The 25,828-nt window shown below is 32.3% G+C and overlaps 2 protein-coding genes across 2 annotated transcripts in view; one reads left to right on the top strand and one right to left on the bottom strand.

Annotated features, from left to right (window-relative positions):
* The window catches only part of LOC127730205 (vesicle-associated membrane protein 4-like), a 64,458-nt gene that overhangs the window by 13,564 nt on the left and 25,066 nt on the right, over nt 1-25,828 (bottom strand). The gene's annotated exons all lie outside the window — the stretch shown is intronic.
* Nucleotides 15,548-25,328, top strand: LOC127730189 (uncharacterized). The gene is made up of 2 exons (XM_052238464.1): nt 15,548-15,706; nt 23,465-25,328. The coding sequence occupies exon 2, from the start codon at nt 23,666-23,668 to the stop codon at nt 25,220-25,222; it is 1,557 nt and encodes a 518-aa protein (XP_052094424.1). The 5' UTR covers nt 15,548-15,706; nt 23,465-23,665; the 3' UTR covers nt 25,223-25,328.

Here is a 25,828-nt window from a genome sequence, read left to right on the forward strand (position 1 = left end):
CCTAAAAGTAATAGCCAAATCCATCAAATGTCAACTTTGCCTGAGGGAGTTGGAACGTTAGTTTCTTTATAAATGTCCCATTAGTATGTGAATAATTTTCAAACTGTTGTCGTCAACATACAAAAATAGCCATAAAAATGTTAGTTCCATTTAAGCAAGGACGCTATTAATTATAAATTCACAAGAAAACGTTCTGGGAAAAAGTAACAATAAAAATGAATTGAAATACAAACATTATCATATCCTTACTAAAATAGCAAACAACGGATACAGCAAGCTATAACATTGTATAAGAGCTTTGTGTAAAATTGGTTTAAAATGTTACTATGCGGATAAATTCTAGCTATATTATGTCAAGCATGGAAGTTTCTATCTTAAAAAGGGAAATCAATGTTTTCAAATTTTAAAAGTCAATTTGAAGGTGTTGATTTTTTGTTGTACATATATACCAACTTCAGTTTATTTTTCTACTGGCTGTATACCTCTCTTGAACATGAAAATAATCCGTACATGTATGCAACTAGATCAGAGAGGTTCAGGGGGAAAATCCAAAGGAATCGATAGATATGTAGCAAAGATTAACACTTTTGAAATTAAAGTTTACTAAGCAGATTCAAACAGACCTTATTCCGAAGTAAACATTAAATGTGAATAGATCGAAAAGACCGCAAATACATGTACAGAGATCCGGAAGACCTTTTCTTAAAATTGTACACAAAAAAATTGTAAAAATCTCTCAACGGATAAACTACTTTGTAAAAATATTCATCTTTAATTTTTAAACCTACACAGACACAACTTTTAAATTGTTATATTCACGAAAAGACATTATTTTATATTGAAAGAGCAGGCTGGTGTACTCGAAAACTTAGACGTGAAAAATAGGTATATTTTGGGGAAATTGTAACATGCTAAGGACTATGTGGACCACTCCAAAAATGGTTGACCTGAAATTTTTTTAGATTTTGTCTGTACATGAATATTTCCATTTTTTTTTTATCAATATGCAGCAAAGATTAACATTTTTTAAATTTCAGCTTCACAAGCTTCTTGATATAAGCAATTATACTTCACCGTACAACCTTCAACAATGAGAAAAACCAATACGTAAAATCAGCTAAAATGCCCCGACATGAAAATGTCAAACATTTCAAACGAGAAAACGAACGGCCTAATTTATAACAAAATAATTTACGAAAAACAAACATGACAGACTTGAACAGACGACAACCACTGAACTAATTGAACTACTGGGACAGGTACATAAAGAATGTGGCGGGGTTAAACATGTTTGTTAGTGTTCAAGGCCTCCCCCTAATCTGGCGTAACTGCATAACATAAGAATAAAATGAAAAAATCAGTTGCAATTGGCTGAACTCGAAAAAATGTAACGCAGCAAAAACACAACTTATATAAAAACAATAGGCACAAAGTTTCGATATAAGAGTATTTTCATTTACTGAAAGAGAGTTCAAATCCAATTAAAACTAATAAATAAATCATATTCTCCCTTACCATGTCGTGTGCTTGTTTTGAAAATGTTGTCTGAATATGAAATAGTGTTATTTTTTTCATTGATTGTTTGTTCAAATTGGCAATCTGTATTTTGGGTTGTGCACTATATTCTCAACCTTGGCTACTTTTTTGTATAGTCAACATGATAAACACACCATGTCTCTATAAGTACATGGGAGATCACTGTGAAGTCCATAGGACCTGCTTTGAACGCTACATTATATTTCAATGGTCTTCACAATTAACAACAAGCCCTGCAGATCATGCTAATAACATTTTCCTGAAAAATGCTTTACAAGCCATATAAATCTAGAGATATTTTATAATAGACTGCCATGTTTAGTCCAAATTGTTTTCGTGAGGACTGCTTCAATGTTCAGTGACTGTGAAATCTGTGTTTAAACACTTAAAGTCTTCATATTACGTGTAATTGACCTCATATTGACCATGTATAGTGTACATTGTAAACCAAGGCGAACTAGCAGCCATGATGACCAAAGAGACGAGCACAGGAAAATAATTCAATTTCAAACCTCTTATTCAGATTTTACAGATTATACACGGACCATTCATCTTTTAAAAACAAAATTATTTTTTCAAGACATTCCGGATCATGAAAATGTTTGAAAACTCACTGTTGAATTTATCTTTTTTACTTAATTTCAGTGAAACAAACAATTTATTTAGCCAGCTCAGCTGGATTTGTGCGTTTTCTGAATTGAAGTACATGATATCAACCATGTTATTTTGGAAAAATTACTTATTCTATTAATAATGTTAAACAGCTGACATGAGGTATTTTAAATTAATGTAATGCCTGTTATTCAATATTCGTTACTTAGCATATTGATCGTATTATTTTGAAGCAACCTTATCGCAGCTATGAGGTAGTTTTGAAATAAATATTTTTGTGTTGTCATTATATTGTGTATGTGTTGTTTTGTTTGAATGTAATATATTGTACCTTATTGTGTTGAAAGGCCTTACATCGGCTTGGCATGTTGCCCAATCCAATTCAATTTATTTGAATACAATATTGGTCAAACTAATAAATTTTAAATATATACTTGCATATAGTTCTTTTTTAAATCAAAGTTTACAAAAAATTTCTATTGATGAAATAATGTGAAAAGGTAAGATATAACATTTAAGCTGTTGATAAGCATTATGAAAGCATTTAACAGTATCTTACACTTGTTTAAAAGAGAGGCGGAAGATGCTATTAAATGCCGATTTACATATAACGTGTCTGTCAATGAATCAATAAAATGACATTGCTGCGTTGGAAGTTGTTGGAATTTACCGCAGCCCTGTTGCGATGGTGAGTACAAAAATAAATGAAACTAAAAAAATATTTAAATGTCTGTTAAAATAACGAGAATAAAACCCGGAAACATTCATAACAGATAAAATAAATATATGTACAAGTATTAGGCATACTTTGACATCAGATTATCCTCCAGCAAGGATGTATAACTAACATATATACGCCAGTAAAGTTTTATCCACTATGGTGTACATTGTTCACGTAATCACATGACTTATTTTCGGATATCGGTAGGACCGCAAGAGCTTATGATATGGACCCCCCTTTTTCATTATGATGTTACATAATTTCAAATAAAAGATTCTTTAATGTTTAAATAGTTTTCTTTTATTAAACGTGTTCTTGTTTAAACCATTGCAAGACGAATTATTAGCAGCGGTTTAGCGTGATATAATCATCTGTTAGTATAAGAGCAGAGCATAAGAAAAGGATAACTAGGTCGATCACCCTGTGATGATACATTTATGGTACAAACAGTCCTTATGCGTCGTTTTTCTGTATGCTTTTAAGACAGCGGACATAAATAGAAACACGTAATGTGGGATTTTTATTTGAGTTTGTCACGAATAAGAAACGCATGGAAAGAAAGATAAATTCTTTGAGATTACGAAGTTAACCACTATCTGCATAGAAATACAAATATTGAGGTGCAAAAAGTAGATATTAAATAAAAAGATGGTATGAATAATTGGTGCATTAGGAGACGTATCTACGGATAAGTAAAAAAAATATATTTAACTAGGAGGTGAACTGCAAATCACATTTGATAACTGATATTGCTTTCGTACTTTTTTTATCTGAGCGTCACTGGTTAGTCTTGTGTGGACGAAACACGCGTCTTGCGTATTAAATTTTAAACCTGGTACCTTTAGTTAGCTATTATTCGTATGTTTCTCTGTCCTATATGTTCTCCCATTTATTTGTATTGTAGTCCTGTCATGTAATGTTGTCATTTTAATGTTATATTTAATATTGTTATAAAAGCGGGAGGTTTGGCTAGCCACAAAACCAGGTTCAACCCACTATTTTTTTCTTAAAATGTCCTGTACCAAGTCAGGAAAATGGCCATTGTTATATTATAGTTCGTTTCTGTGTGTGTTACATTTTAATGTTGTGTTTCTGTTGTGTCGTAGTTCTCCTCTTATATTTGATGTTTTTCTCTCAGTTTTAGTTTGTAACCCGATTTTGTTTTTTTCTCAATCGATTTATGAGTTTCGAACAGCGGTATACTACTGTTGCCTTTATTTGTGACTTATCTACTGTAACAGTAAGTACTAAGAGTCGATCCTTAAAGGCAAAATAAATTCCTACTTGTTCTTCAATCAAACTCTCAAACTAAAACAAAAAAACTTTGAAAAGAAAGTGCATTATTACAAGATAATAGAATCTATGTTAAGCAGCAATGGTCATCATGGGACGATGAGACAAAGTACATAATTCTTCTTATGTTCAGTGCAGGCTTAGCTTAAATTTGTGAGCAGATATTCTTTATCAAGTAGGAAATTTTATTGCCCCAAAAATGGTGTAATTGACTTATAATTACAAAATTACACCGGAATGTTTAATAAGCTTGTACTTTTCCATCTTTATGTATGTCTAGTTGGCGTTTTAGCTCACAATGCAGAAAAGTATCCCATTTAACTATCTGACGACACTGTAATTTGAATCAAAATAAATAATATTTGGCGCAAATGATACATCTTAAAAATAACAATTGGCGCAATAGAACTGCTGTCTTTTTTTATATATAGATGGGCAAACGACTGGTAACTACATTGTAATCTGTGTTATACCAGAGGTCAATTACTTGGACTAGAGATTGACTTCTGGTTTTACTGAGTAGTATATTCTTTTCTGGTATAATGTACACAATAATAAACCCCCTATCTAATCATAACATGATCTTCGGATGAAAATATTAATTTTGATTTATGTGAGAGGTTTTTAAAGTTTGTTTCATACTGTTAATTTCTATGATATAAATTGATCTTTTTTTTTCCAAAACAGTATTTCATCCTCAACTTCAATGTTCTATAATTTACCGATTATATCCTCCACTCTTCTAATCTATGTGCACTGACTCTAAACTAAGGGAGCAGTCGCCTTTCTTCTTCATTTTAGATCAATGCAAAATTTCCATAGAAATATTGTCCTTAAATAATTTGTAAGATCTTAATTTATCACCACTCTGTTTATTGTGTCAATCATTAAAAAGTTCCGATTTCCAAACACGAGAATATTTCTGTTTAAATTTCATGGTAAATGCGTCATCTAAATCCATCTTCGATTCAAATATATTTTAAAACCCTTCAAGCATTTTTTTGTATCTTCCCAATTCCCCTAATGCAGTTGTAGTTGAAGTTCTCTTGCCTAATTCTTTAGGAAAAAGAAGTTCTTAAGACAGTGCTATATATTGTTGTTAAAGATAATTTCAATATTGTATAACAAAATTAATAGGTTTTTGTAAAAAAAAAAATACAGGACATCGTGAACCAATGTTAATTAGTAAGAAACTGAAAAATAGATAACAGCTTTAGTTCCAAAAAGAATATTGGTTGTGGTTCAGACTTATTCACTTTTGCTATATTTACTCATTTACATATCTTGGATGTTTTTATAGCCTGAAAAAACACAGATACCTGCTGTAAAAATTTTGAACAAAATTGAAGTATTTTCGAAAAATGGGACACGGAGTGAAACAAATTCAGGAAATATTGACCTAACTCTTTTCTCTGCTTTAAAAGGAACACTGTGTATTCAAATCACTTGTAATAGTGTATCGTGAGTCTTCTTTATCATATGTAAATTTTGGTATGGTGTTACTCTGAAAATGGCACTACATCTCAAGAATAACAGGTGAAATAGACATATATTTTGCTAACATACAAATACTCTCGATATTATGACAATGGACAAATTAGCAATTACTATTGATTGAACAGAAAAAGAATACATGAATGGTTTATGTAAATAAATTAAAGCTAATCTGAAAAGATCAACTCGCAAATCAGAGCCATTTGTCGTATGTCATATCTTAATGTATGATTTTATTCGGAGATTTTGGTTAGTCTTGTGTTAAATTTAACCACAACTTGTTTTTTTCAAGAATTGGATGATTAAGAGCTAGACATAAAATAGATTTGAGTTACTTGCGTTTGGAAGTAACTGCTCGTCCTTTGCATTCTTCTGCTGTACTGGTTTAAAAAGTGTAGGATATGTTAAGAAGTTTAATCTCGTCCCATATTCGAATCAATACTGTTTGTTCCATGCGCTTTTAAATCACAAATCCATGTAATTTTATATATTAACACATTATTAGGTAGTTGTTTTATTAATTCGTACGGTCACTCGACTGTAAGTGTTGCTCTCCACCTGTTGCAATTCATCACAATTCTGACCAAATTGCAATTTGTTTTATCAAACAAAACTAGTCAGCTGGTCAGAAATGTTAACCAACTGCTGCAGAATACCACAGTCAAATCTTCAAAGTCCAAGGTGATGAAATAAACATATTTACAATCCTATAAGACTTTGGAGAGCAACATTCACAGTCAAGGCACATTAAATATTTCTGGAACTTCACAGTGTTATGAATTGAATACCCTTCCTGAGCACATAAGTTCAAACCTGGTGTTAGGTAGTAATCATTTTTACATTTTAATGTAGTGCTTTTGGATTTTTGTTTAGATGTTCAACTTTCTTTCTTCTAATTGCCATTGGTATATCATATGTGATGAATGGTTAGAAAGTTTAATAGATGCTACAAAACACCCTCGAAATCAAAGACTTGCTTGTTTTATCATTATCATCATTTTCAAAATTTGAATTGTGAACTGATAAACAGCCTCTGATGCATGTTTTTTTATTATTAATTGTTTTTGGCTTTTAACTAGCTGTCAGTAACTGCGAGTACTCTCAAATCGTACTTTCTTGTTTACTTGACCTGTTGATACTAATTGTGATGCTTTTTTGTTATTTAATGTTATTCAGGGTTATATCTTGTCTGTATACCAGCTTTGATAAGTGTTTGGTATTACTATAAATTTTCACTTCGTACTATGAACTTCAAAATTATTTATTTTGTAAAAATATTTCCTTTCTCTATTTGAACTGTACACGTATAACTAACAACAAAATTATTTTCATTTACCTGTGTTTAAAGTAATTGCAAATGGCTGATATTTTTGTTCGAGCATATTGTTTTTCTTAAATTGTTTAACATTTCATAGCGGGCTTCAGACCACAATTAATTCCCTTTGCTCGTGGTCTAGGAATGTAGTTCCTATAGTAAAAATAGGTAATTTCTTCCATAATTTTTTACTGTGCTTTTTATTTGCAAAAGTGAGTGTTTCTTGGTTAATTTTGGTAGAATAGTGTTTGAATGAATTGCTATGATACCCAAAACTTGAATATTTGAAATTGAAAGTTGTAAATTGTCTTCAGTTCAAAGGTCAAATTTTTGGTGTTTACTTTCTTTTCGTTGGTTAGGTGAACCCCATGGATGTGTATTGAGGTGTTACGGACGAAAGCACTGATGGATTTTTCTGGCATTGTAATATTTTCCTGAGAAAAGGATGATCTTCATGTGGAGCAAATGTCATTTTGTTTGAAGCGGTGTAATTTTTTTTATATGTCATTATTTTTACAAAGAATGTATAGGCAAATTAATTGTGGTCTGAGGCCTAGGAGACGGGTGTTGATTGCACACAAAAAAATGACTTTCTGACCTTATTTTTTACAGTATTTGAATAACAATCACTGTTTTAGAATCGTAATGAAAAGGGCTTTCCTTTGATATAAGTTGAAGGAGAAATTTAAATTTGAAATTTAATTAATTTCAAAAATATGATTTTTAATATAATTGTAGGATTAATTTGTAAAAAATAAGGTCACAAAATTATTTTCAGTGTGCAGATTCATACTCTTGTGTCCACTGACATGACCCTTAAACTTTACAAAGTTAAAATGGAGGCATTTTTTGAAAAATATCTGACTAAATTGTATGAAAATGCCATGCTTGGCCAAAATGGAGAATGTAATATTTGGACTGGGGCTTGTACATCCAATGGCAAATATGGAGTTTTAAATTGCAAATTCCCAAATGCCATTGGATGGACAAAAATTCATGTTGACAGACTTGCCTACATGATAAAGCACAAAAAATTTTACTTCCAAGGGCTACTTGTGTCACATCTGTGTCACAATTCAAAGTGCATAAATACTGACCATTTATCACTTGAACCACATGGATTCAACAATAGCAGAATGACTTGTGTGTCTGTTGGGAAATGTTTAGGACACCCATTTCCTCTTCATCCTTGTAAAATTGAACTGAAGATGGCAAATAATAATTTGAGTAAATAAATAATTTAATTTTTACTTATTTGATAATTAAACATGATAAGTATACATGAATTTGCTGACACATTTTATCATTCAATGAATTTAGAATAATTGTGAAATAATATCAGTCTTTTTAATAGTTCACTGACATGTTTAAAACCAAATTATAATCACAGTCATATTCAGTTAAGTGAAATTGAAAACCATATGTGACTTTACATCATTAAAGTCTTTTCTTTACACAACTGGCATGGTCATCCAGTACAGGATCAAGTTGACCTTTTTTATATACATCACAAATGTTTGCTTCATTTAAGTCCTTGAATGTTTTATGCACAACTAAGTTTTCTGCCTTTTGTGAAAGTTTACGGTGCTGTACCTCTTCTCTCTTTTGATATTCTTTCTGGTATGCACATTCTCGATCGGTACTGTCCAGGAAGGCATTTGTCCGGTTACTAAGTTCAATACCCAGTCTGACACACTTCATTTTTGTTGATGTGCCAGGGGAATTGTTACTACGGTGGACAGTAGCCGCAAGTCGACCTTTCATGTTTCTGCTAAAGTACACATTTTTAGGCAAATTTGCACTTATGGCCCTATGCGTAGCTTCATTTTTGTTCGTATTGTCATACAGTTTCATACTGTCTAGAGCGTTGATACTTAGTTTCATTTTTAAAATTTCAAATAACAAATGTTTATCATTTTCATTCATTTGCAGGCGTGTGATCTGATATGAGGACAGAAATATTGAACGATTCCACCAGTTTTTGGTCTCGGCACCAGCACAGACTATGGAATTGGTACTGCACATAGAACAGTCGCCATCATAACACCTCATGGTAGCTTCGAAAGCTTTTGGTAAGTCTTCTGATATCTTCTGAATGTCACGGCCATACACTTCCATGAGATGACTGGTAATCAATGAAGACCTAGCTTTTATGTCCTGGCTGAAAAGCTTTTGAATTATTTTCTTTTGCTCTTTTGTCCTGCAACCGAACATATTGTCACTGAAATTGGCACGCATAGCTGCACGAAATTGCCCGTTTCCCAGATGGATAGGATCTGCTAGCCGCTCTACCTTCCACATTGGATGCAGAGCTTGAATGGCATCATTTATTCCATTTGCAGATCTACCATCACCATCTGTTGTTGCATACTTTACAAGAATTCCTTGTACAGCTAGCTGGTTACCAATCTTTTTCCCAAGTTCATACTCTGACAATGGAGCTGCACGATGTAGATCAGCCGTGCACTCTTGATGTCCATTTGGACATTCAATTGTAAATCCCTTGCCGCGTAACCATGCTCCGGTCCAACACATCTGATTTAATGATGCGGTTGCAACAATGTACTTTCGATCTGTCACTGTCTTAATGCCGACTGCACATGCTTGATTTGCATTCTGACCAGGTTTCTTTTTGCTTGTTATAGTATTACTTGAGTAACGCACATCGACAGTTAGGTTTATTTCATTTTCAGGGGCTCCTCTCTTTCTATTGACAGCTTTAACTATCTCCAACTTCTCAGCCATGTCATCTTGGTTAAGTTCAACTAATTTATCAGACACTTTGTTTGATGTTCTTTGCATACTACTTTTTGATGGTGGTGAACAATTCATATTTGAAAGTAGTTGTTGTGCTCTAGTATTTCCAATTGCTGTCTCTTGGATGCCTAGAGCAAAACCAACATTTGCAGCTGCTGGATCTGGACCTGGCTTCTGAGATGGTATAGTTTTGTACAGTTTGTACATTGGTGTAATAAATTGGCAACGGACACAGTAAACTTGAAACTTCCAACATACTCCCCACTTCTGAATGTTATAGTATGCAAATGACGGTGGACCACAAGGTTCAGATTTTATTGAATGTAGATGTACTGCATTGTTAATCATTGTCATTAGTTTCTCATTGTCGATAATACTCATTCCATCAAATAAATTGTTCTTTATTTCTGTTTTCAGATCAACAGTTGGAGTCTTCTTTGGTCGCAAGATACACATCGGACCAGAATTTCCTTCGCAGTCTGGAGTTGTTAATAGCATCCCATCCATTCTTGGTTTGACGACAAGATCATACTCATTGGATTCCATGCGCTCATAGGTAGTGTTAGTTTTAGCAGTGTTCCAGGAAACTTCAGTACCTTTATTCCATGGAGTGTGACCTTTTGTGAAAGCTGATTTTTTAGGTTGTTTGTGATTCGATAAACCAGATTTCTTTTTATTCCATGGAGAATTACCATTTTTGAACATGATGACGATTAAATTTTTTTAAGTCAGCAGTTAAAAATCACTTTAAGAAGTTTGATGCTGAATGTTAGTTACAAACTATTTATTGTTCCTATTATGTAAATGCCTTCAAGTGATGTTTGATACATTTATCTAGATTAATTAAGAATTAAGTGACCGCAGTTGTATGTACACTTATTGTAGTCTGAGCAGGGGGCATCCTTTAAGAATCATTTTTTTCATATTAAACAAACATTATTTCCATATTGGTTGATAACATATGTTTTATTTAGGATTAGTCAGTCTATCAAAACATATATTTACTTAAATGTAAATGAAATGGAATTTAATTTTGAATTTTATTTTCAGAACAAAATTTGAAAAGGACATTTTTAACTTTAATTGAAAAAAAATCATATACCTGCTAGACTAGAATTCATCTTTTTTAAATTAAAAATTAGAATATTACTTAGAAAATGTTCCTATACAACTTAAAATGTATAATTTTTATGTTTTACAGAAAAAAAAATCTCATCTAGTGGTTGTTATAATACATGCGAAAAGAAAGAAACTACTTTAAAATGGTGCTTTCCTAAAACCATAATTTTTGTTAAAGTTGAAATAAATTTAGAATGTTTTTCTTCGTTATATGTTTGTTGAATTTTTTATGAAAGAATTATGGAGAAAAAAGATTGATTTCTATTTTTTATTAAATTTTTAAAATTAAAAACATTGTTTTCTTATGGTATTTCTCTTATAATTTATTTCTCTTTAAAATTGTTTTAAAACCATAAAATGAACATTATGTCTAAATCTAGAAACCTATTTCATCATGCTAAATTTTATTTTATAAAGATATTCTAACAAATGGGAAAGTTATTCAACTTTTCAAAATTAACATTGCTGGGCTAACTCGTCTTTATTGCTTTCTACTGATAAGATATTTGTGAACATGGGTTGTGTCATAAAATATGGTGTAACTTTTTTAATACGTCTTTAAATGGCAAATAAGTTGGTAAAGTTCTTCGATACACATTTTCCATTGTTCGTATGAATTTTTGTAGGACTAGATGAAAAAAAGTTGGTCTAATAGGCTTCAGACCACAATTAATTCCCTTTGCTCGTGGTCTAGGAATGTATAGTTCCTATAGTAAAAATAGGTAATTTCTTCCATAATTTTTTACTGTGCTTTTTATTTGCAAAAGTGAGTGTTTCTTGGTTAATTTTGGTAGAATAGTGTTTGAATGAATTGCTATGATACCCAAAACTTGAATATTTGAAATTGAAAGTTGTAAATTGTCTTCAGTTCAAAGGTCAAATTTTTGGTGTTTACTTTCTTTTCGTTGGTTAGGTGAACCCCATGGATGTGTATTGAGGTGTTACGGACGAAAGCACTGATGGATTTTTCTGGCATTGTAATATTTTCCTGAGAAAAGGATGATCTTCATGTGGAGCAAATGTCATTTTGTTTGAAGCGGTGTAATTTTTTTTATATGTCATTATTTTTACAAAGAATGTATAGGCAAATTAATTGTGGTCTGAGGCCAGCGGTATAACATGTTACTTTTATTATTCTTCCCTTAGTTTATTTATTTTGCATTTACATTGTATCATAGGTCAAATTTATTTGTTCAGTGTATGTTCACTGGTGTTAATATGTCCTTTGATTGAGTTAAGCCATTTCAGTTGATATTTTATAGTGTGTCTTTCTATGTTGTGATGTAACGTTATTGTTTTAGAAAGAAGGTGAAGGTTTGGTACCATTAAAACGTTTAAACCCGCTGCAATTGTTTGCACCTGTCCTAAGTCAGGAATCTGATGTTCAGTAGTTGTCGTTTGTTGATGTGGTTCATACGTGTTTCTCGTTTCTCATTTTTTATATAGATTAGACCGTTGGTTTTCCCGTTTGAATGGTTTCATTCTAGTAATTTTTAGGGCCCTTTATATCTTGCTGTTCGGTGTGAGCCAAGGCTCCGTGTTGAAGACCGTACTTTGACCTATAAATACTCTTATAAATTTTGACTTGGATGGAGAGTTGTCTCATTGGCACTCATACCACATCTTCTTATATCTATTGAGCATTTATCAATTACAATGTACAATCATGTTTGAAAAAGTAAACCCTCGTCAAGTCAGTTCATTCCGTTTGTCATTAGACAAGTTTTGTGGGTCTGCGACCGATTTTCTTTTTAATTAAGAACGTTGTTGTTTGAACTTTTTGGTTTATATTTGGCAAATCTGGTTGCAATACATTCGATGTGATGCATTTTAGCTTATTTCCATTGTTTCTATTTAATCATATCTTTTCTGATTTGGAAGTTAATTCATACACTTCTTAAGTCCCACTCTAAAGGTTGTCTTTCAAAATCAAGTATCGTATCCGCAACTGTTAAATGCCATTAGAAACAGGTGTTAACATTTTAAAAAGGCAAACGGTATTTTTGAAGTCACCCTTTCCGTGATCAAAGAGAGGCGAAAAATACCAAAGGTACATTCAAACTCATAAGTCGAAAATAAACTGACAACGCCATGGCTAAAAAAGAAAAAGACCAACAGACAAACAATTATACACAAAACACAACATAGAAAACTAAAGACTGAGCAACACGAAATACCAAAGGTACATTCAAACTCATAAGTCGACAATAAACTGACAACGCCATGGCTAAAAAAGAAAAAGACCAACAGACAAACAATTATACACAAAACACAACATAGAAAACTAAAGACTTAGCAACACGAACCCCACAAAAAAATGTGGGTGTTCTCAGGTGCTCCGGAAGGGTAAGCAGATCCTGCTCCACATGTGGCACCCGTCATGTTGCTCGTGTTAGTACTAATCTCGGAAGGTCACATTCGGGAAAGGGGGCGGGATTGTCATTAGAACTTAAGGAACATATCCGCTATCATCTGTGAAACGGATGATCAACATGCATAACCGGTATCTAAACATAACAGGTTACACTTTGTAAATACAACTGTTTCACAAGCCACGCCTCATTTAGGGAGATATATAATATTCATAGATATTTTGTTTTGTTTACGTACTGGTTCCCAGATATGATCTCTATGTTTCATCTGATAGAAACATAAATTGGGAATGTTACCAGTATAAATACACATGGATAGCGGCAAAATTGAATTCTGAGGAAGATCCAAAGTGAAGGGAGGGGTAGTACAGAATTTTCGTATAAGTTTAAACTCTTAGAAATACGGGGCATATAAATGTTGAAAATATGCCGCACAGCCCTATATTTTGACTTTTGAAAAAAATTGTAGTGCATATGAACTTTCCATTCTAGGATATATTTTTTTACGAAACTTCATAGTAAAAGTGGCTAAGTTTTAGCCGTAAAAGGAGTTCCTATGGGAAATTGCATTGTCTATATTTACAGAAGTGCAACCTTCAGCCAATGTTTACCTTCTCAAAATTTTGTTCGATCTGACAAGCATGCATTCTGCTTATTTTTCTGTACATTAAGTTGCGTTAGGTCTCTCCGTTTGAATTCATTGTTTATTGGTATACGGAAAACATAAAACTGATGTTCCATAACTTTTCATCTCCATGTGTTTTACCAAAAAGTACATGCACTGTACATTTACATATTCAGAACAAGAATGTATATTTGACACCGGCTTTTAGCCAACAACACATGTACAGTTTTCACTATTAATAGGAATATTGGTAGTATAAATTTCATTTTAATTAGACATTTGTTTACAGGAAAAACTGTTCACCTCAAGTTTGACAAATGGATACGGAATTAAAACAGTAAAAGGATACGAAGTACAGATGATTCATTTGTCAATATTTGATTTATCTTTATTAACAAATGATCTTTGTATTATTAGCACATACTTACAACTTCTCGTCCAATCATATTGCTTATATTTGCCTTCTAATTTTTATAGTACTAAGTACATACCTTTTCCATGTACTAAGTAACTACGCATGAATGACCACAAGGGTAAGATTTCATTGTATCGTAATCAAGATATTAAAAAAAAAAATGCTACTGGCTATTTTGAAATAAATGCTGTGTTCCAAATTAAACTAAATAGTTTGTAAGTAGTTTTCAAATTGATTTTTAACATCCTACTATTTAATCTGAGGATCTAAAAATATTTTTGACGATTAAAAGTTTCTTTCATTTAAATAAAGAGTAACAAATATGATTTTTCAACCTTGATTAGAGTACAACGCCATCTGAAAATTGTAATCATTTATCTTCCATGCAATTACTTTGTACACAAAAAAGAGTGAACCATGAAACCTTGTGAAGGGAAAATAAAGCAATTTGATCTATTTCGTCATGAATTGATTGATTATTGGTTGCTTAATGTCGAGTGACAAATATTTCATGCATGAAAACTATCCACTAGACTACCTATGGGTACATACCAGGGCAGATCCAGTCATTTTTAAAAGGGGTTCCAACCCGAAATAAAGGTGGGGGGGTCCAACTGTATGTCCTCATTCAAAAGCATTGATCATCACAAAAAGGGCGTTTTCCATCCCCCTCCTGAACTCCCCCTCCCCCTTTTTGGATCCGCCACTGCAAACTATCTATATGTGTAAAATTTATTATAGTTTTAGTTTTTATGTGAAATTGAAAAAAATGTTTTCAAGAATGTAAAGCTTCCACTGCAATTTAATTATTGCCTGCTTTTAGTCAATTTATTTTGTCATCTTACCATGTGAAGAAGTACATGTATAAAAAAAAAACACCGCTTTATGTCAATAAACATACTTACACCAGCAGCTACCATCTTTTCATTCTGGATTCAATATTTTACAATGATACTAGTGAGTAGATTTACAAAACTACGTAAATGAGCTACACTTAGTCAGCCAAAAAACATATCAATAGACTAATTACAGGATTACTCAAGTTGTAAATATGTGCTAAATTGGATAGTGTATGGAAAGGTATATACTAGTACTATGAAATTAAGAGCTCGGGGCAAGCCCCTCGCTCTAAATTTCGTAGTATATACCTTTCCATACACTAACCGACACTTGATAATCCCTGACATCATAATAGGGAATTTGTAAAATAGTTATCAAATTCTAAGTGATTATGTAATAATATGATAAACCTTGATATCGATATAGACGCATGACTCATACAGGCTATTGTATGTTAACAAAAGTTTATAATAAAGAGTTCTGTCTATTTTGTTTAATTTCAACTGGATATCAGACTGATGATAAGTGTGTTTTGGCAATGAATCAATAAAATGACATTACTGCGTTGGAAGCTGTTGTTGGAATTTACCGCCGCTCTGTTGCGATGGTGAGTACGAACATAAATGAAACAAAAAGAATATTTAAATTTCATTTTGAATTACGAGAATGAACCCCGGGGACATTAAAAAGATGAAATAAATGCATGTACAAGTAAGGCATTAATTGGCATCAGATCTAACTGTCAAAGAAGTTGTATATGTAATGGTGTACATTATTCACGTAATCACATGTCTTGTTCTTTTTTTATAGATATCAGAAACTGCAAGAGCTTATAGGATATGGACCCGCCTTTTTCATTGTTTTGTTACATATTTTGAAGAAAGATTATAAAATTATTAAGATTTTAGATAGTTTTCCTTTATCAAACGTGTTCTTGTTCATACCATCACAATCTTATATAGTAGCAGTGGTTTTGCATGATATAATAATACGTGTGTTAGTATGAAAAGGATAATTAGGTCGATCAACCATTGAAGATAACTGTATAAATTGTATTGATTGATTGTTGGCAGCTATTTCATGCATTTTCAGGACGATAAGTACAAGAAGCCTAAAAATTGTACGTCGTTTTTAGTCTGTTTAAAGACAGCGGACACAAAGAGAAGCACGTAATATGAGATTTTATTTTATTTTGTATTCAGTTTAAATGTGCATGAATACGAATACGATACGAATATGAAAGTTTTATGTTTATTCGTTTCACATATAACAATACAAACATAAGCTCTTGAGAGCTTTTTGCCGAATACAAATAACATATACACAACATTAAAACAGAAAGTATGCAGATAAGATAAATAAGCAGCAGATATTTCAATGCACAGGTATATTGAAATACATGCAAAGCACTACTAAACTACACATCTAAACATACCAAAACTGAAGCATAACTAAAATTAAAGCAAAACTAAAATTAAAGCACAACTAAAAGTTAAGCAAAAATAATTAATAAAAAATAAAGCACACATGCAAAATTTAAGGCATAATGCAAATATTTAGAGCTTTGACTAAACAATAATACATGAAAAACTTATTTACATGCAGAACAACGGCATTCCGATCCATTCCAGGACTGTATACGGCTCTTGAATAGTGAAAATGGACATGTAGGCTGTTCCTCAGAGTAGCAGCTAAAAATCTAAATTTTTTCTTACCAAATTGTGTTGATTTTACATGTGGAATATCCAGTGTATTACTATATCTGAAAGAATATTTACAATCTTTCATGTAAACAGACAGGTGCTAATTTATTAACTATGTTAAAAGTTTCAATTGCCATTGGTCTTTGTCTTTTAATATGCAGTGAAGGCATCTTAGCCTTTTCAAGCAACTGTTGGTATGAGCTTGAATGATCTTCATACACAAACCTTAGTGCTCTTTCTTGCTCTTTATCTATTTTTTTTTTTATTTTTATTTTTCTCAGTACAGAAATGCCATACCAAAGGGCAGAAATTGAAATTGCTCAAAATAAATATAGTAAGCTTACTTAGCTTGTTCAAATAAGTTTCAAAATATTTTAAAATATTAAGTTACTTAGATGCCTTCCTGCATATTTTACTGATACGAGTATCAAAATTAAACTGATAATCATTGTCAATGCCAAGAAGTTTGACAATTGACTCACACAAAAAGATCAGCACTTTGAATACATTTTCATGGATTTTTGTTATATGTCTTTTTCCCAACTGCTGGAACCTGAAATTTGTCAGGGTTTGTCTGCATTTTATTAATTTTGAACCATTCAATAAGTTTATGTGATTCATATTCTAAAATAGAAATTAAAATATCATAATCTGGCTTACAGTAACATACAAAAACATTGAAAAGTAGGGGGCCGGTTAGAACCCCCTTATGAATATCAGCGCAACTCCTAAGAATACTACTTATTCCAATTTGCTGTTTCCTGTTTGACAAATAAGATTGTAGTAGTGAAATCGAATGAGAAGAGACACCATATGCTAATAATTTATCAAGCCGAATTTCATGTGGTAGGCAATCAAAAGCCTTTGAAAGGTCCATTAGAACAGTGTGGTCTGACACCCATGGCCAGGTCTCAAAGCAAATAGATAAGGATGAAATATATTTTTTTAAAAATCACCAAGTTGTATTTCAAACACCTTTTCATAAATTTTAGAAAAAATAGGTAGAACACTGACAGGCCTATAGTTGGCTTTGTCAAGTTGGTTGGATTTTTTTTGTGCAGTGGTATAACTTGAGCCTGCTTAAGTCTATCAGGAAATACACCAGTTTCTACAGATAATTTTATTAATGTTTTTAACTGAGGCACGATTACAGGTTTACAATATTTCACTACTTTTGCTGGTATTCCATCTGCTCCAGTAGCTTTTTTAATGTTATATTTTTTATAATTTTTGTTACTTTTTCTGTTGTTGTTTTCTGAAAATCAAATTGTGTTTGTGCAATTATGATCTTTTATTTGCAATATACTAGCAAGAGATGGTAGGTCGAATATCACATCACCATTTTTACATTTTTTTTAGAAAAACGGCTTTATAGATTATTTGTTGTCCAAATATTACTGTTTTTGGCCCAACCTGAACAACTTTCTAAAAAATAGTTTTTCATGGACACTTATTTAAGTTTTGTAACAAGGTTTCGTTGTTTTCTATATTTTTCTAATGTTTTTGAATCTTTATGCATTGTAAATTGTGTGTACAGCATGTGTTTGCGATATACGGCTCGTCTAAGTTCACTATTCATGCATGGTAATGGTTGTTTCCTTGGTTGTCTTGTTTTAATTGGTGCATGTTTGTTCAGGATATTTATGAACATATCTTCAAATTCACTGTATGCATTGTTTAACTGTTCAGAAGTAGTGACATTTTCTGTTAGTGGCGTTTTTATTTGGTCTAGATCTGTGTTAAATTTATCTACATCAAAATTTCTATAACTTCTATATGAATTTTTTTGCTGTTTTGGGGCATGAACTTCATCCTTGATTGTAACTGATATAAGATTATGACAATCACTAGTACCTGAAGATAAATTATGGGTATTAAAACACATATTTTCCTTGTTTGTGAGTATTACATCGACAAGAGAGGGTTTAGAACCTTTCAAAAAACAAGTTGGTTTTAATATTAATTCTGATGTTGAAAATATCACATATGTCATACATAGCTTGACATGTTTTACCTCTAAACTAATGTTCTCTAAATTATCAGACTCTTTGTCAGCTCTACGACTAGATGGAAAGTCAGAATTGATAAATAACATGATACCACCACCTTGTTTGTTTCTATCTCGCCGACGAAGTTTGTAGCCATCCACTTTGAACAAGTTATCATTAAGGTTCGTGTGGACCCTTTGGCTAAAATGGCTACGTTTTCATCTCAAAATGAACAGACCAACCTGTGTATCTGGAAAAGTTTTAAGACAAAAAGTAGAATAAAAAAAATACCGAACTCCAAGGAAAATTCAAAACGGAAAGTCCCTTATCAAATGGCAAAATCAAAAGCTCAAACACATCAAACGAATGGAAAACAACTGTCATATTCCTGACTTGGTACAGGCATTTCCTGATGTAGAAAATGGTGGATGCCCTAGAAAAATAATATTCATATGCATTTTATGTTTTAGAAAATTAAAAACTTAACTAGTTTGAAGGCGCCAACCCTCTCCCTAACCTGGGACAGTGGTGTAACAGTACAACATAAGAACAAACTATAAAAATCAGTTGAAAAAGGCTTAACTCATCAGATAAATAGAAATACATCTAACAAAAACACAGAGTAGACGTGGACGGGTACTTATACATCCCCACAACAAAAAGACACTAAGTACAGATCTGAGAGTACTCGCAGTTAATATTATTATTATTGTAAATAGTCTTTCGATATGTGATAGGTAGTAATTTTTTAATTGCTATAAAAAAAAGTCCAAACTATGTTTTCATACAATTTTCATTTTAGAAAGTCTCCCATATTCATAAAAATCAGACATCAGTTTAAGTTAAAACATGTTATATTCAGTAAAATATATGTGAAATTACAATATGTTGTTTATAAGTTTCCATAACAGATCATGTCAAATCATTGACCGTTTGAAATATTGATCATTTCTCCCTTTAATTCTTCATGAGAACATTTTTAAGCTTAAAGTATATCTCACCTCTAAATCGCACAAATGCTAATTTCATCATTTTTAGCTCACCTGGCCGAAAGGCCAAGAGTGCTTGTCCCATCACTTGGCGTCCGTCGTCGTCATCGTTAACTTTTACAAAAATCTTCTCCTCTGAAACTCCTAGGCCAAATTTAACCAAACTTGGCCACAATCACTATTGGGGTATCTAGTTTAAAAAATATTTCCGATGACCCCGCCAGTCAACCAAGATGGCCGACATGACTAAAAATAAAACATAAGAGTAAAGTGCAAGTTTTGCTTATTATTTTGAAAACCGCTATGAATACAGAAAATCTGACAGGAGCAAAAATGTTCAGAATGTTGACCTATTGTTTATTCACGTCAAAACTGTCAAACGACTTCTTATATGAGTTATAGCCCTTAAAAGATCAATTTTACCATTAAACTTTTTGCCTATTATCTCGAAAATTAAAATAGATAGACAGGAATTTTAAATGGCAAAAATGATCAGCAAGACAAGATCTACAAATAAGTCTCACATGGCTGAAATCTTCAGTCGACACCTTATTAGAGTTATTGCCCTATAATGACGATTTTTACCATTTTTTTGCGTTTCAGCCTTATATCTTAAAAACTATATTAGATAGATAGAAACTGTAAATAGCCAAAATGATTAGCAAGACAAGATCTACCAATGAGCATAATGGCCGAAATCTTAAGTCGACTCGTTATTGAAGTTATTGCCATTTAATGATATTTTCCTCATTTCTGCCTAATATCTTGAAAACAGTAATAGATAGATAGAAACTTTAAATAGCACAAATGATCAGCAAGAAAAGTTCCACAAATAAGCCAAAATGGCAGAAATCTGCAGTCGACTCGTTATTGGAGTTATTGCCCTTTGATGATAATTTTTAACATTTTTTTTGCATTATTTGCCTATTATCTTGAAAACTATAATAGATAAATAGAAACTTTGAAAAGGAAAATTATCAGCAAGATAAGATCTACAAATATGTCAACATGACTGAAATTGTCAGTTATCTCTTAATAGAGTTATTCCCCTTTACATTGACATTTACCAGATGCAGTAACACTTTCAGAAGTTTTTTACAGCTATGGATTTGGAATTAAATCTTACTTTTTGCTAATAAAAGATAACAATGCTATGTAACGAATACTTACATCGAAATGTTTGTAATCTTTTATAAGCAAAAAGTTCAGGTTTTGGCAATAAAACCAGAAAAAAGACAAGATATTACAGCGTTTCGTATATCCATACAAAAGCAGTGATAAGGTATCAATTTGATGGCAGATAAATAGACACACTTTAGATTTCATTCCAAATCCTTAACTATAAAACATCTCCTGAAAGTGTTACTGCATCAGGAAAATTTGAGATAATGACACTATTCCTTTTTTTATCAAAACAAATTGCTCTTTTAGAACCAGAGAAGAGATAAAATAATCATTTATTACTTCAATGTAAATCAGATGTAGTCGTCTCATATCTTCGTGGCTGATGCCACTCAGATATGAGAAGACTACATCTGATACATATATATTACATGACGGCACTAATTTATAATCTTATGTTTATCCATTTTAATAGTCACGCTCTTCTCAAGCCAGACTGAGATTACGATTACACATGTGTGATAGTAATCACTGAGCCAAATCATGTCCATACATGTCATTACATAAATATATTTTGACCTATTAAATGTGTTAAAAATAATATTTAATGTTTCAAGTGCATTTAAAGTTTTTAAAGTGTGTTAAGTATTGAAATATTTGCAAATAGTCGTTAATCAAACAATAGTCCTCCAACCAATTTCTTCCATAGTGCAGTCATATGCCTGCACCTTATTGAAGTATATCTGATGTTCTGTTTTATTCTGATTGTGTTATTTTACATTTAAAGCAATCTAAGACAGACCCTTTCGGGATGGGTGTGGATATTCAACTTCACAAACATAAATCATGATTGTTGTCCATATAAAGCTTTACATGATTATTTGGTTGTAAGGAAAACCATGTTAAAATTTCAAAATGATAGTGCTTTATTTATTGACGAATCGGGTAAAGCTCGAGAAAGAGAATTTTTCATTAGCAAGTTAAAGCATCTTTTGGGTATATGTGGATATAATCCTCATTCCATTAATGGACATTCATTTCGAATTGGAGCTGCTACAACAGCTGGAAAATCCAATATTGAGGATCACTTAATTAAAACATTAGGTAGATGGAATTCTTATAGTTACTGTCGCTATATTAGAAATATTAAAAATGTCATTAAAAAGGCACAACAAAAGTTATCATCATGATACTTGTATTTATCCATAATGTCACATTGTGTGTAAGATAATGTTTGCTATCATTCTTATTTTATACTATATAGTGTACATTTGCACATGTACATACCTGTTTGTGTATTATAAATATCATGTATTTGCTTGCCTTTTTTCAAAAACTGATTCATATGATTAAATATATATTTTATTATTTCTATCTCATTATCAGTGAATTATTGAAGGTGTCCAAGGTGTTACATAATAAGTTTCATCCCCTTACACTAACTTTCCTTATTCAATTCCTTGGGGGTCACTCAGCTGTTTCACATCTGAGCTTTGGACCATTACGAAATTCACCACTGGTTGATTTCTCTTCTTATCCCCCAAGTAATTAACTACTTTTCATCTCTCCATCGTCAATTCAACCCCTTTCCGTAGCACCCTGCTACGAGATGAAGCATCGCTTCATCCCCTTTTTGAATCCTCTGCGTTCCAGCTGATTGACGGAGTGTCCATGCCCACGGGGCTTGGCTACCCACTATACCAAGTGTCGTCGACAGGGCCTGGAGCAAAATTTTCCCAACTGAGATTCTGACTCCCAAAGGGCAAACTTATATTATATAATAAAAGTTAAATTTTATCCAGCCTTTGTTATCAACAGCCTTATCAAATTGTTGAAGTTATTAAATTTAATGCAGGTCTAGTCAATTTGTCTGGTTCTGGTTTTTATGGGGTCAATAATTGTGGTTCTTCATCTTATAGAAAGAATTGAGAGACTTGTAGTGTTTGGATGTTCAATAGCTTGAATTAAGCCTATGTTTGTATATACATGTATATGTTGAGCTATCATTTGGCACCAGTCGTTCCATGGTTAAAGAGAATACACTTTGATAAGACACTATCACATAAAAGGATCTCCAAAATTTAATTAGAGGTCTTGAGGTCATCACAAAGCACCAGTCGTACCCAGGATCATATGGAATGTGTTAGGGGCGTCAATTGGCATTTGTCGTCTCCAATGTGCTTACGTGTCTATGTAGGCCTCAAGTCATCACTTTGCATCTGTCGCTCAGTGTTTGTTAAGCTGTCAAGTTTTCCTCCAGGACGAAAGTATCAAAGTGCATTTAATGTTTTTAACGCGTGTTAAGTATTAAAATATTTGCAAATAGTCGTTAATCAAACAATAGTCCCCTAACCAATTTCTTCCATAGTGCAGCCATATGCCTGCACCTTATTTGAATTGGAGTCAAATCATGTCCAGACCTCTTGTGTGTCGGTAATAATTACAACAGATGGATGATGACGAAGAGGCGAGGCTCATAAAAACCAGTCAACCCTTAGTGTTGATATTGTACCGATTGAAACATTAGTAAATCCATTATTAAAACGATTTCATTTTTTTTCAGACACATACAATTCCTGCAATGTTTACACACTTTGTGTTCTATTAGACCTAACAAGTAGGTTCCAATGCTGTTTGCTATATCTGACGCTACAGTTAAAAGTTAAAACAGTTGAACATGGGTAAACGTATTGAAAAAAGGAGTTGATTTCGAAAGATAGTTTCTTTAATATCAAGACTGTCCATTGAAACGACGGACAAAGGAATGTATGAAGTGTTTATTATATATGATGAGACAGATTTGTATACAGAAGAAACACTTTTTCCTGTTTTCGAATACCAAAAGCTGGAATATTGTTCATTATATCACTTTCCAGGAAAGACAATATCTGGCAGCCTTGAAACATTAGAGTCATTTCCCGATAAAATACTTATCATATTATCTGACCAGTTGTGTCAAAACGAAAGGGAAAAATTTGCAATTGAATGTGTTCTTCAGTTTGCCATTCATATATACGGGAATGCCACGAAGGTTTTTGATCACATTATAACCTTTATAACTACTGGCTCAATAACTAAAATGAATGGTTTATCCAAACTGTTGAAAACTACTATCATTTATAACCATTCATTAGTTTCCATTATGGATCTTATATCACAAATCAGATCAAAGCTTAATCCATATTGTAACGTTCTCAGCAAAAATGGTATTGTTGGGACTTTAGGTTTGCATGGATTGACCATTAAACATTTAGAATCACAAATATTTGGTCTATTGATTTCAACACAAAATCTCTGTGTACAAATCGACTTGGATGAATTTTTCAGATATCGACAAAAACATCAAGATCACAAAATAGTAGACGTTTTGGGACAAAAAGACGTTTTGAGAAGTCCTAACACTAAAGTTTTGATTATACTAGATAATAACTCCGATAGATTCAAGGAAGCCGTGTCTGATATTTCTAATATTTGTTCATCTTTAATTTGTTATAACAGTGACTTTGAACCTTTGGAATTAGTGTGTTCTGTTGCTGGAAAGTATGATTCTGCTGAAGAAAACTTTCTGATGGACATTTACCCAAAAGCGTGGTACGGATTTACACGAAAAGCTGTTACTGATATTGCACAGCCGCGTTTTGAAAGATATAGTAGTGTTGAAGAAAGAACGAATTCGTTTCCTACAGTGTGGATTAAAAATGATTTAGATCAGGTTCAAAAGATTGCCCAGGCTGGTTTTTTCTACCCAGGAGTTGGATTAAATGGACAGTGTTACTCCTGTGGCTTTAATCTCACCAATATAAAATATCATACAAATCCGCTCACAAAACACGCTTCCCAATACCCCGAATGTAAATTCATCAAAGAAACTTTATCAGAGGAAGAAATACAGAATGCAATTTTACAATTCAATGATGCTAATAAAAAATTTAATTTTGCATCTCAACTTGAAAAAATGTATAGCACTTTAGAATCTAGAATGGAAACATTTAAAGCATTATGTACATGTAATATAAGTGCGTTGGGTGTAAAACGATGGGCAGAAGCTGGATTTTTTTGTGTCGCGTTGAATTATATTCAGTGTTTCAGATGCTGTGTGAGACTCTTTCACATTCCACAAAATGAAAACACTTGGGCAATACATGCAATTCTATCTCCAAAATGTCCCCATGTATGTGAAAAGAAGGGAAAAGAATTCATATCAGATTTGCGCCTTTCAAAGGAACTTTCACTTTTTCCGAAGCAAACAATTATAACAATTAAGGGAATGTATGACAATACCCAAACTGACACTGCAGAATATCTTTTCAGACCATGGTAGTCACAAAGCAGGTCATCAGATAACAGAGATATGTTGGGCTACCATGGTAAATGTTGTCTTTTTGTATAGATTACCTGGTCTTTAAATATATTTTATTTTATGTATACTTTTACTGTTTATAACACTTTACCTCAGAGCTTATATAACATATAACTAAGATCTATAATGAGTATGTGTTTGTAACTTTAAATACACTACAACCAAAACAGAGGACCTTATATATCAAATTTCTTCACAAATTAGAGAAGAAAAGATTATGCATATTGGATGAGGATGTGGATGTTTACAACTATATTTCACTGTACAGCCTTCCACAAAGAGACAAACCCATATCTTATTTTAAGCTTTTAAAGGCCCTGGCATGACAACTTTGCATCACATCAGCTTAGTGGTTTCAGACAATTTTAAATGTTTTGAAAATGACCAGAGTATATCGTGTTGGAATCATTATAAACATGAGATTAATTTTGATTACTAGCCTAAGGAAATTATAATCCTGCCCCATTTTATTTGGTATTGAGTTTTGTTTTTTTCTGGGTTTTTTATCTTAGTACATGTAGTAAATAATTTCCAATAATTATGTAAAAATAAAGAAATAAAATTCAT

The sequence above is a fragment of the Mytilus californianus genome, unplaced genomic scaffold (genome assembly GCF_021869535.1).
Source record: "Mytilus californianus isolate M0D057914Y unplaced genomic scaffold, xbMytCali1.0.p SCAF_2, whole genome shotgun sequence".
Lineage (NCBI taxonomy): Eukaryota > Metazoa > Mollusca > Bivalvia > Mytilida > Mytilidae > Mytilus > Mytilus californianus.

What these genes read in the sequence shown, in the direction of transcription:
- LOC127730189 (XM_052238464.1), top strand. Translation starts at nt 23,666, where the DNA reads ATGTATGAAGTGTTTATTATATATGATGAGACAGATTTGTATACAGAA.